The sequence below is a fragment of the Contarinia nasturtii genome, unplaced genomic scaffold, assembly GCF_009176525.2.
Source record: "Contarinia nasturtii isolate CC-2019 unplaced genomic scaffold, AAFC_CNas_1.1 Cnas_scaffold_1690, whole genome shotgun sequence".
NCBI classification, from domain to species: Eukaryota; Metazoa; Arthropoda; class Insecta; order Diptera; family Cecidomyiidae; genus Contarinia; species Contarinia nasturtii.
Window position 1 is genome coordinate 1 of NW_022199023.1, and position 10,862 is coordinate 10,862.

Genomic DNA, 10,862 nt, shown 5'->3' on the forward strand with positions numbered 1-10,862 from the left:
ATTGAAGCACAAACAAAACTTTACTAACAAAAACAACAAATGATCTGAATTTTGCGTTTCTCCTCTCATTTTCATATCTTATTTTATTTAAATTAAAGTCGTATTTGGAAGCAGGAGCCATGATACGAGAAGATATAAGTGACGCGAACGTAATATTTGGTGTAAAACAAGTTCCGATCGATGCTCTCATTCCCGGCAAGACTTATTGCTTTTTCTCGCACACAATCAAAGCGCAAGAGTCAAATATGCCCCTATTGGATGCAATTTTGGAAAAAAATATTCGACTCATCGACTATGAAAGAATTGTCGATGAATCGGGACATAGAATGGTTGCATTTGGAAGATATGCCGGCGTTGCTGGAATGATAAACATACTTCATGGAATCGGATTGCGCTTATTGGCGTTGGGACATCATACACCATTTTTGGTAAAAAAAAAAATTAAAAATATTACGAGACTTTTGAATCAAACTCATTTACAAATTTGTAACCATAAAAGCATATTGGACCGCCTCATAATTATCGAAATTCATCGATGGCTCGTCAAGCTGTACGTGATTGTGGTTATGAAATTGCGTTGGGTTTAATGCCCAAGTCGATTGGACCACTTACATTCGTTTTCACCGGGTCAGGCAATGTATCACAAGGCGCTCAAGAAATTTTCCAAGACTTACCTATTGAATACGTTGCTCCCGAGACGCTGAGAAAAGTTGCAGAACACGGAAGTATGAAATTTAATAGCATTCGTTTTATTGGGTATTATCTAAATAAATTTCCATTTTATTAAGATCAAAACAAGATTTATGGATGTGAAGTAAGTCGATCGGATCATCTGGAACGTAGAGAGGATGGTGGTTTTGATCCCCAAGAGTATATTGAGTTTCCAGAACGTTATATTTCAACATTTTCAAAGAAAATAGCACCGTACGCTTCGGTTATTGTAAATGGCATTTATTGGGCCGTAGGAAGTCCAAAACTATTGACAATTCCAGATGCAAAAACATTATTAAGACCGGCAAACACTCCATGGCTCCCATACAGCCGAGGTGCGCCTCCTCTTCCTCATCGAATGTTAGCAATTTGTGACATATCGGCAGATCCGGGCGGTTCGATCGAATTCATGAATGAATGCACAAACATCGATACACCATTCTGTTTGTACGATGCCGATCGTAATAAAGACACAAAGAGCTTTAAAGGACCCGGAGTTCTTGTGTGTTCAATAGGTAATAAATAAAAAACCTAAAAACGTGACGAAATAAATTCAATAATTTCCATTGATCATTTAGATAATATGCCCACACAATTGCCGTTAGAATCTACGGATCTTTTTGGGGACTTATTATTGCCGTATACTTCGGATATTCTACAAAGCGATGCCACAAAACCACTTGAAAGTCATAGCTTCAGCATTCCAATTCATTCGGTAATTTATGTTTCATTATTAAATACATTGAATGCTCTATGCGAACAAAGTTATATTTTAATTGGAATTAATGACATTTTTGGCTATAAAATTGTTGCTCCGAAAACATGTTTTAATGATCATTTACTCTTTTTTTACGACGCAAACGTTACAGAGCATCGTTGCAAGTAATGGCAAATTGACAGATAATTTTGAGTATATTGCTGAACTTAGAGAAGCATCTGTGTAAGTTTTATTTATTTATTTATATGTTTTTTCATTAACAAAAAATAGTAAATCATTTCTCTTCTCTGTTTGTAAACATTTTGTATTATTTTGCATATTTGTTGTTTTTAGTCGCAGTCGCCATAATAGCGATTCAAGTTCATTGGATGGACGTAAACGAGTGCTTGTTTTGGGAGCTGGTATGGTATCAGAGCCGCTTGTCGAATACTTATGCCGTGATGAAAAGGTCTCCATCAATATTTGTTCGCAATTCAAAGACGAAGCTGATACGCTGGCGAATAAATTTCCGGGAGTGAAAAGTACTTACTTATCGGTCACCGAAAATCCCAATCATTTGGCTGAATTGTGTAGTCAAAGCGATGTTGTCGTCTCATTGCTTCCATATGCTCTGCATGGAATCGTTGCTGAAAAATGTATTGAAGTGAAAACAAACATGGTAACTGCGAGCTATATTACAGATCATGTTCGCTCATTACACAAAGCCGCCACCGATGCTGGTGTGACTATTTTAAATGAAGTCGGCTTAGATCCTGGCATTGATCATTTCTTGGTATGCATACCTCTTTTCATCGATCCCTCGAATTTCTTTTTATTTTCTTATTTTCAATTTGAATTAGGCTCTTGAATTAATCAAAGATGTCCATGAAAAAGGCGGTTCAATTGAATCTTTGATTAGCTATTGCGGTGGATTGCCAGCACCGGAAAGTTCGAATAATCCATTACGTTATAAATTCTCTTGGTCCCCACGGGGCGTTTTGGCAAACACACTATCGCCAGCAAAATATTTGAATCGCGGACAAATCGTGGAAATCTTAGGTGGTGGTGACCTAATGTCTGCACCGAAAGATTTAAATTTCTTGCCTGGATTTGCATTGGAAGGTTTCCCGAACAGAGATTCGACAAAGTACGGTGAGTTGTATGGCTTGGGACCCAATGTCTGCACATTGTTGCGTGGAACAATTCGCTACAAAGGCTTTTCGGAATGCATTCAAGCCATTCAAACTCTTGGACTCATAGACACTGAACCTCATCCGATGTTGCACCCGAATGGACCGGATATTACATGGGTAAGCTTTATAAGCTTTAGAAAATTGCTTTTCTAATGTTTTTGGTATATTTTTTGCTCAAAAATTAGCGTCAGCTCATTGTAAATATGTTGGGTTTAACCGATCCCAGTATGTTCTATGAAAATCTGAAACAACGGCTTGGTGAACGAGTTCCAATTGAGTATGTTGATGATATTGAACAATTAGGTATGCATACTTCTTTTCATCGATCTCTGGATGTTTTTTTTATTTGTTTTCAATTTGAATTAGGTTTGTTGGACGAAACTCCGGTCGTAAAATTGAATACACCAATCGATACACTCAGCAATTATCTTAGCAAGCGATTAGCTTTCGGTAAGTTGATATTGATAAATCATATAAACTACACGCCACTGCATGTACGCTCATTTTCAATAAGATCTAGCACATTTTACGTGTTGCCTTTTGCACGTATTCGCAATGTATTATCAAAGTGGACAGAAATGTGATAGGGAAAATGAGAATTAAATACTTGAATACAATCATTAAAATCCAGAAATATTCCAACTTATTTTCAATCGTAATATCATTCCAGATGATAACGAACGTGACTTGGTAATTTTGCGTCATGAGTTCATTGTTCGTTGGCCGGATCAAACGCGTGAGCAGAAAGGTATCGATTTTGTTGTCTACGGCACGCCAAAAAATCAAAACGGAAACTCCGCCATGGCTCTAACAGTGGGATATCCCACTGCGATTGCCACAAAGATGTAAGAATAACCAAATCGGAAAGTAAACGATATTAAAAATAATACATTTCTGTTTTTCCCCTCTTAAGGATACTCGATGGTGAAATTCAAGAGCGTGGAGTCGTTTTGCCATTCGCTCCCGACGTGTTTATGCCAATGTTGTCGCGACTTCGAGCCGAAGGCTTTACATCGAATCACTCATCGCGTATATTAAATTGAGATAGCACTTCTTTTAATATATGAACAAAACAGGCCTATTTCATTAAATCTTCAACATTCTCATTTGAGTTTATCATTATCTTGTTGATTTTTGCTATTTTTGACCGTAATTTATTTACAATATTTTAAAATAAAGATTAAATGAAACAATAAATAGCCGTTTATTCCTGTAAATGATACCAAGATATTATTTATGTATACATATAAATGGGCATAATCGGTCCAAATGAAGGGAGCAGGGGGAGTCCATCGTCGTAGAAAAAGTTGATTGCGTTTTTTTTTTTCAAATTTCAACAATTCTCGATGGGGAGGTATAAGCTTTTAGGGAGGGTTATCCGGGTCTATCATATAACCCCTTTTATGTGATAGTGCATACAATTTTTTGTCTCGTGTTGCATTACTGAATATCGATGTGTCCGCGTAATTAATTTAGTCATACAAAGCTATAGCTTTGAACTTGACATCAAGGAACGCTACAAATTTCAATTAGTCACAACTCGCTTTTTATACATATATTTCTGTCTCTCCCTCTCTCTCTGCATATAATTAGAACTGCTATTAAAAGTGTATATCCGACTATTGGACGGTAGTTGAGATTTTTTGAATGCAAACCGAAGCAACTGAAAAAAAAATCACATCACTTATTCGGAATAAAGTGTTCCGGAATATAGGTTCGTATGGATTCTCCGATAATATTGTAATTGATAACACATTCATTCAACTACTCCACACAATCACCCAATAAATATGACACCAACTACAACTGTGTGTACACACAAATCGACCGACCGAACAATGAAATAATTAAACAGCTGTTCGTTGTGTGCTTGCGATGGATGTTTGTCGTTACAGTGACGATTATTTGTTTCATATAGTTTTGTTAAACGTTAAACGAAAATGTGTAGCAAATAAATTTTATTATCAGCATAACGATTGAATTGAAAAGGCGAAACGCAACCGACTGAATATGTATGGGTGTACAATATGTCGCATTGTGATACGTCGCAAGCGGCAGTGACAATTCATGACACTCAATGAATGCTCGGAAACGTTTCATCACTTGGAAATAAACAGCGTTGGAGAGCACCAGTGCAAGCGAGCATATTTTTCGAGAATAGTACACAATTTTTTTCTTCTTCTTTTTTTTTCATTCGAAATTGTATTGTAAGATAGTGTCGTCGCGGTACTTTTACTGTTGTTTTATGCTGCTGACATAAACATCCTTGTTAATTTTTCATCGGATAATTCATATTCATTTAAATCGACAATCAGGCGGTTAAAAAATGAATTCATGGAGTTGAGTGTAAATCACAAATGTGATGTGTGTGTGTGTGTTTTTTTTAACTTGAAATAAAATAAGTTGAGACCTTCGCATAATTGTTTGTGTTCATAGCTGTAATTCAAGTTTGTGTGAAATCAGAACAAAAAGCTAAAACAAAACGTAGAAATTATACAAGCTTGTGCAGTGAAACAAAACGAGCAAGATAAACGAAAATGCCCAAATACACTTATTTGCGAGAAGAACATCGAAGGGGTTTCGATAACTATAAGGTACAAAATAATAGCTGTAATTAGATAACAACGATAAATATAGTGTTTGTTTCTTTGTAAAAAATTGTTTGGTGTCGTGCTAAAGATGTTCAACGCTAATTATCTTAATATTATTAACGCACTATCATTAAAAGTGCCACTTTATCAATATTTACAACAACAAATAACAGTCAGACTGGTTCGTTTGTTTCATTTTGGATTGTGATTGTGAACAACAAACAAAATGAATATTTTGACCAAAGAAAAACTAAACAATTTGCTTCTTTCAATGGAATTGTGCTATCACCATGTTGAAATATTTTATGTTTAATTTGCAAGTTTTTAAACATGTGTTCATACGATTGTAATAGACAGAATAAAATGATAGACTACATTTTTAATAATTCATTTTCTACGTAACACCCGTCCAGTTGTGTATCATCGCCATAAGGTCAAAGTTTTTCCTTATTTTGTGTCATATACGCTAGTATATTGGCAACAACAACTTATCTACGTTATAGATTTTGACGGTTCAAATGGATTTTCAATTGAATGCGAACTTCAAACATGAAGTACACGTACTTTTCTAATAAAAGTGTGCTAAGAATTTCTCACATTTATAATTGAATCGCTGGTTTTCGAATCGATTTGATAATGTAAATGTTGTGCTTGTAAATTGAAAATATTTGTTTCACTTTTCCATGATTTTATCGACCGGTCAATTTTATGCATTTGTTTGGCAACTCCCTCCCTCTCTTCCTCTCCATCTCTTTCCCAGCGTCTTTCATTCTCCTTATTCCCCTCTCTTTCTCTGTAATTTTCCCTCTAGCTCCTTCTGTCTATTTCCCTTTAGCTAGAATTGCACGCTATTAAGTGTAATCAAAACTCCATTACTAAAACCATAAATGGATCGATGAGCTTCAAAGTAGTTCATGTTTTTTTATCAACTCTTTTAGCAAACTGTATCTTTAGGAAAAAATCAAATTGTAAAAGTAAATTATTCCAATTATTTGCATCTACTAATTTAAATCAAGTTTAAAACCAATTTGCTAGTCTTTTTTTAAATGCTAAAATGCCGTTTAAAACATGCCAACTCATAATCCATTTTCATTCTCATCGATAGAAATAATTGAAGCATGTAAATCAGAAAGCCAGAAAATAAAATGCAAAGTATGTGCGACGCAAATGAGCAACGAATAATAACAAATTGTTAAATATGGATATTTAAGTCAAATCAAAGCTGTGAAACACTGGCTGTGTGCATGTGACTTATTGACAGATAACATTTTATTATGGTGTGATTGACTTTTCAGACTTGAAACATTGATAGCAAATAAGCAAATCAATTCTTTTGTTTCATTTGATTTCTATTTACAGTACAACTGTGTGGACACCAGCTTCTTCTCTCGAAATGTTATGCATCCGTTTTGGAACTACTTGGTGCAAGTAAAGGGCAATCGCATGTTATTATCGTATGAGAATTGAATTAAAAAAAAAAATATTTAATTTTCTTTTTGCAGTTTTTTCCGCGATGGATTGCACCCAATCTAATAACATTCACCGGTTTTCTTCTGACGATAGTAAATTTTTTATTAATCGGATACTATGATTTTCATTTCAAAGCTGCAAATGATCCGAGAAACAGTACGATACCAAACTGGGTATGCATACTTCTTTTCATCGATCTCTGGATGTTTTTTTATTTGTTTTCAATTTGAATTAGGTTTGGATTGTGGCAGCTATTAATATTTTTGTTGCATATACATTAGGTAATTTGGTTTGATCAGAACGATAATTTGGTTTGTTTTAAAATGGAACTTTATCTTAATTGCCAACAGATGGTATTGATGGAAAACAGGCTCGTCGGACTGGAACGAGTGGCCCATTAGGTGAATTGTTGAAATATTGTTATAATAAATATTATACTAATTTATTATTGTATTTATAGGCGAATTGTTTGACCATGGCGTCGATTCGTACTCAGCAGCTCTAATTCCCATTTATATGTTTAGCATTTTTGGAACCGAACAGATCTCGCCACTTCGAATGCACTTTGTCATTTGGAATGTATTCTTGAATTTCTATTTGACACATTTTGAAAAATATAATACTGCTGTACTTTATCTGCCATGGGCCTATGACTTCACTATGTGGGTACGGAAAACATTTCATTTTACAAATTTATTCATCGGTTCTAAAGATCACTGATTTTTTTTTAGGGAGTAACAGTCATGCTTTTGATAACAGGCGTATTTGGTCTTGAAATGTGGGACTTCAAGTTGCTTGGTTTATATAGTCCGGCATTTGTATTTGAAATGATACTATATATCAGTGGATTAGTTACTAGCCATCCATTTATTATCTATCGCATTATCATGTAAGTGACCGAATTGAAATTTTTTTAATTGGTTTTAGCTTCAAAGAATAAATTCGATGTTATCTGTGATTTAAAAAAAAAATAACTTTGTTTATAGGTCATACAGGAAACGAACCGGAAAAATGCGACCATTTATTGAAGCAGTTCGACCATTATTCCCGTTTTTAACACTATTTGCAATCACAACAATTTGGGTGCTGGGCTCACAAAATGACATCCTATCAAAAGAACCAAGAATGCTTTTCCTTCTATTTGGAACAGTCTTCTCCAACATAAGCGTAATTGAGCCGCTGACTTGAAGTGAAAACCGACAAATTTGCTGAAATAAGAATATTTCTTTGTATGTTCTAGTGCCGACTCATTGTTGCCCAAATGTCCGATACCAGAGCAGATGGATGGAATCATTTAATGTGCCTGCTGATTATTGTTGGTGGTGTATCGATTACTCCATTATTCAATCTTTTCAACTTCTCAAATCTTCATCCAAACATTGAGAGCATTTTAGTATATTTCTTGGCCATATTTGCCACAATTACACAGATTCATTTTGGATACGGAGTCGTAAGTGCCACTTTGACTGAATTAAAAAACATTTTGTTAAGAAATAAGGTGTTTTCAAAGTATCATATATGCCGTTTTACAGTTACATAAAACGTATGTTTTCCAAAATGAATGTTCTTCGTACATGAAAGTCTTTGTTTAAATAAAGCAAAATTGTTCCATTTATATATTTATGAATGCTAAAGGCTTCTTCAAAATGATTTTGTATTTAAAATCGTACCATTTCTAAATGAATACAAACAACATTCACACGAGCGAGTAAGAAGCAAGACCTTTTCGTCGCCTTGCACTGTGGCACCCAAACTCGTTAAGTGCTACCATAAAAATACGTACTTTGATATCAAAGTTGTGTACTAAAGTTGAATTGGATATTTATTAACGATACAAAATTTGGCGAAAGTGTTTCCATGCCAAATATTTGTGTAATTATCTAAGTCATTATCAGAGCTTTCATTATCCAGTAAAAATCATTTTATCAGCCATATTCGAAATAAAATTTATTTTATCGCGTGTATTGTTTCATAATCTAAAATGTATTCTTGTTATCTATGCCAAATTCAAAAATTTCTCAGATTCACTTAAAATTGTCTTGTTTGAAGGAATTTTGACCAGAATGCAATCCAATGAATATTATGATATATGTGTACCATTTGAAATCTTACATTGGAAAGCATACGCCATTACCGTCACTGTATTCCAATGCATGTATGCTTATTTGAAAGTGAAATATTTTAATGAATTTTCTTACAGGTTCGCGAGATGTGCGATCACTTCAAAATCCATTGCTTCAAAGTAAGATCAAGAACATACGGGAAACAAATGCATGACAAAAACAACTAACAAGCATGCCTTTTCTTCTCAAATAATTAAGTGCATGTACAGTTTAGTGCTTAAATTAACACAAAAGTATTATCATCATTGATATTGAAATCAGTATATAGTGTAAATTACATATATATGTATTGTAAATTAGTATTAAGCGATAAAATGTGTTTTATTAAAGCATAGTGTGTCAAACAAACGGGGGGAACAAATTGAACGGCCAAAAGGTTTGGCGTGTTTGATTGTGTTATAAATATTTATTCAATTACTATTATAGATCTAAACGTTGTGACGACAATACCTTCACTCATCGTGATATGTGATTTTGTTCGTGTGAAGTTTGCATGTAATCATGATGAAAAAAACACGGGGATCAGTTAGATTTTCTTCTTTTTTTATTTGTTAAAATTTGATTGTTTTTGATTTTCATTTTCAGATACCACCACAGCCATCTCAAACAATTAATATCTAAGTTATTTAATTTAATAAATCAAACTGAACGAATGTAATGGATAAATTTGATTAGTAAATCGATACAATAAATAAATGAGCAAATCTCTATTTTCACTGAGGAAGGAATTGAAATGTAGTTTTTGTGTTTTTTTTATAGCTTAAGCTTTCGCAAATTAATTGTATATATTGAACAATTTTCGTTGTATTTTATGCATGTTACGACTTTCGTTTCTGACAAGCCAAAAGAGCTCTATAATAAGTTCGCTGCTTAATAAATATTATCCAAACAAGAGTTTTCATATAAAATGAAATTTTTATCCATCAACCAAATTCGCACAAAATCTAATGATTTCTATTCATCGCAACCCCCTCGCAATCATCCTGTAAAATCAGATTTTATATAACTTTTCTGTGGAGTTCAATTACAATATTTCATCAAAGTTTTGAATTAAGTTGAAACCAATGCAAACTTTATTATTTAATATTTTTTCTTCTACAATGTTATGTTTGCTTTAGTATTAATCAGAGCCACCATGGATTAATCATATTTAATGATGTATCTGAGTGTTTTGCGAGTTATACAAAGCGAATTATTACTCTCGTCTGTTTTGAAACCTCCATATTTTTGAGCAATACTTTTAAAACTAAAAAGTAAATGAACTATTTAGTACAGATCAACTAGAAATACTATTTTATTTTCTTACCTCATGTGGCCATCCTGCTCATATCCAACGTTATAAGCTGCAATAATTTCTTCATCACTTGTAAAATAGGCGGATGTTGCTTCAATACCATTGAGCACACAAATAGCTTCTCTGAATTGTAGCATTTTCTGAAGATTTTCCGGCGTACGGTAATCTTCGTGAACCCAAAAAACAGCACTGTTCAAAAATCTACCCACTCCATACTTGTCAGTCATATTAAAAGATAATTCTGAGTCAGACAATATATTGTAGTACAAGCTCAATTCTGGAGAAATCTAAAATTAAACAAAACTCAAATTAAAAAAAAATCTCCGAAAAATTCGGCATTTTTCATACACGGGCCGGAATTGAAGTCATGGATCCATCATCTACATAAAGAATATTCAAACCAATCATGTTACCATTTTCTACCCATATAAACGATTTGTTTTCTGCTATATATGAAATCCATTTTTCCCGAAAATAATCACGAGATTCACCATTGGTGGAAATACCTTTAATATGTTTAAAATATTTTTTTATTATGACATATGTCCATTTGGAATTGAATAATGTGTTAGATAGACATAAAGGAGTACATGCCCGTTCGGATAAACAAAGGATCTTCATTTAGAGTAACACTCAGTAGCGTTGTTATAGGTAGAAAGTCATCAGTCGTCAATAGTCTAATGCCAAGAGAACCAAATTTTGCATACATTTTAACTGAAAATGACAAATTCTTTTTAAAAAACTAAAAGGGGTAAAGTTTATCGGAAATATCATTTCGCTCAA

General features: G+C 33.7%; 3 protein-coding genes across 4 annotated transcripts; 2 read left to right on the top strand and 1 right to left on the bottom strand.

Annotated features, from left to right (window-relative positions):
- Positions 1–20: 20 nt before the first annotated feature.
- On the top strand, positions 21–3,818 carry LOC116346778 (alpha-aminoadipic semialdehyde synthase, mitochondrial; the record flags this gene model as incomplete). Its single annotated transcript, XM_031776983.1, has 11 exons — positions 21–428; positions 500–725; positions 789–1,226; positions 1,290–1,426; positions 1,581–1,651; positions 1,763–2,201; positions 2,269–2,718; positions 2,787–2,904; positions 2,968–3,051; positions 3,272–3,446; positions 3,515–3,818. Coding segments are annotated over 11 exons (2,676 nt in total), but the record flags the coding sequence as incomplete, so codon positions are not given.
- An 878-nt stretch (positions 3,819–4,696) lies between these two features.
- LOC116346779 (ethanolaminephosphotransferase 1) lies at positions 4,697–9,523 on the top strand. Of its 2 annotated transcripts, XM_031776986.1 has the most exons (11): positions 4,697–5,195; positions 6,552–6,620; positions 6,695–6,835; positions 6,898–6,943; positions 7,013–7,063; positions 7,123–7,328; positions 7,394–7,551; positions 7,649–7,829; positions 7,903–8,112; positions 8,863–8,904; positions 9,371–9,523. In XM_031776986.1, the coding sequence occupies exons 1-11, from the start codon at positions 5,139–5,141 to the stop codon at positions 9,404–9,406; spliced, it is 1,197 nt and encodes a 398-aa protein (XP_031632846.1). In that variant the 5' UTR covers positions 4,697–5,138; the 3' UTR covers positions 9,407–9,523. The 2 variants fall into 2 exon arrangements, with proteins under 2 accessions (XP_031632846.1, XP_031632845.1); XM_031776985.1 differs by having other exon boundaries at positions 8,863–9,523.
- A 294-nt stretch (positions 9,524–9,817) lies between these two features.
- LOC116346780 lies at positions 9,818–10,792 on the bottom strand. Its single transcript, XM_031776987.1, has 4 exons — positions 10,674–10,792; positions 10,428–10,585; positions 10,092–10,366; positions 9,818–10,031 (listed from the first exon to the last, which is right to left on the bottom strand). Exons 1-4 carry the CDS (start codon positions 10,786–10,788, stop codon positions 9,926–9,928), a joined length of 654 nt encoding a protein of 217 aa, XP_031632847.1. The 5' UTR covers positions 10,789–10,792; the 3' UTR covers positions 9,818–9,925.
- Positions 10,793–10,862: the final 70 nt, after the last annotated feature.

Excerpts from the sequence above, each read along its gene's own strand:
- LOC116346779 (XM_031776985.1), top strand. The coding sequence starts at position 5,139 with ATGCCCAAATACACTTATTTGCGAGAAGAACATCGAAGGGGTTTCGAT. Across the intron at positions 6,944-7,012 it reads TTTTGTTGCATATACATTAG|ATGGTATTGATGGAAAACAG; the intron begins GTAATTTGGTTT and ends AATTGCCAACAG. Across the intron at positions 7,830-7,902 it reads CAGTCTTCTCCAACATAAGC|TGCCGACTCATTGTTGCCCA; the intron begins GTAATTGAGCCG and ends TGTATGTTCTAG.
- LOC116346780 (XM_031776987.1), bottom strand. The coding sequence starts at position 10,788 with ATGTATGCAAAATTTGGTTCTCTTGGCATTAGACTATTGACGACTGAT. Across the intron at positions 10,367-10,427 it reads TGACTTCAATTCCGGCCCGT|ATTTCTCCAGAATTGAGCTT; the intron begins GTATGAAAAATG and ends GTTTAATTTTAG. Across the intron at positions 10,032-10,091 it reads GAGCAGGATGGCCACATGAG|TTTTAAAAGTATTGCTCAAA; the intron begins GTAAGAAAATAA and ends TTTACTTTTTAG.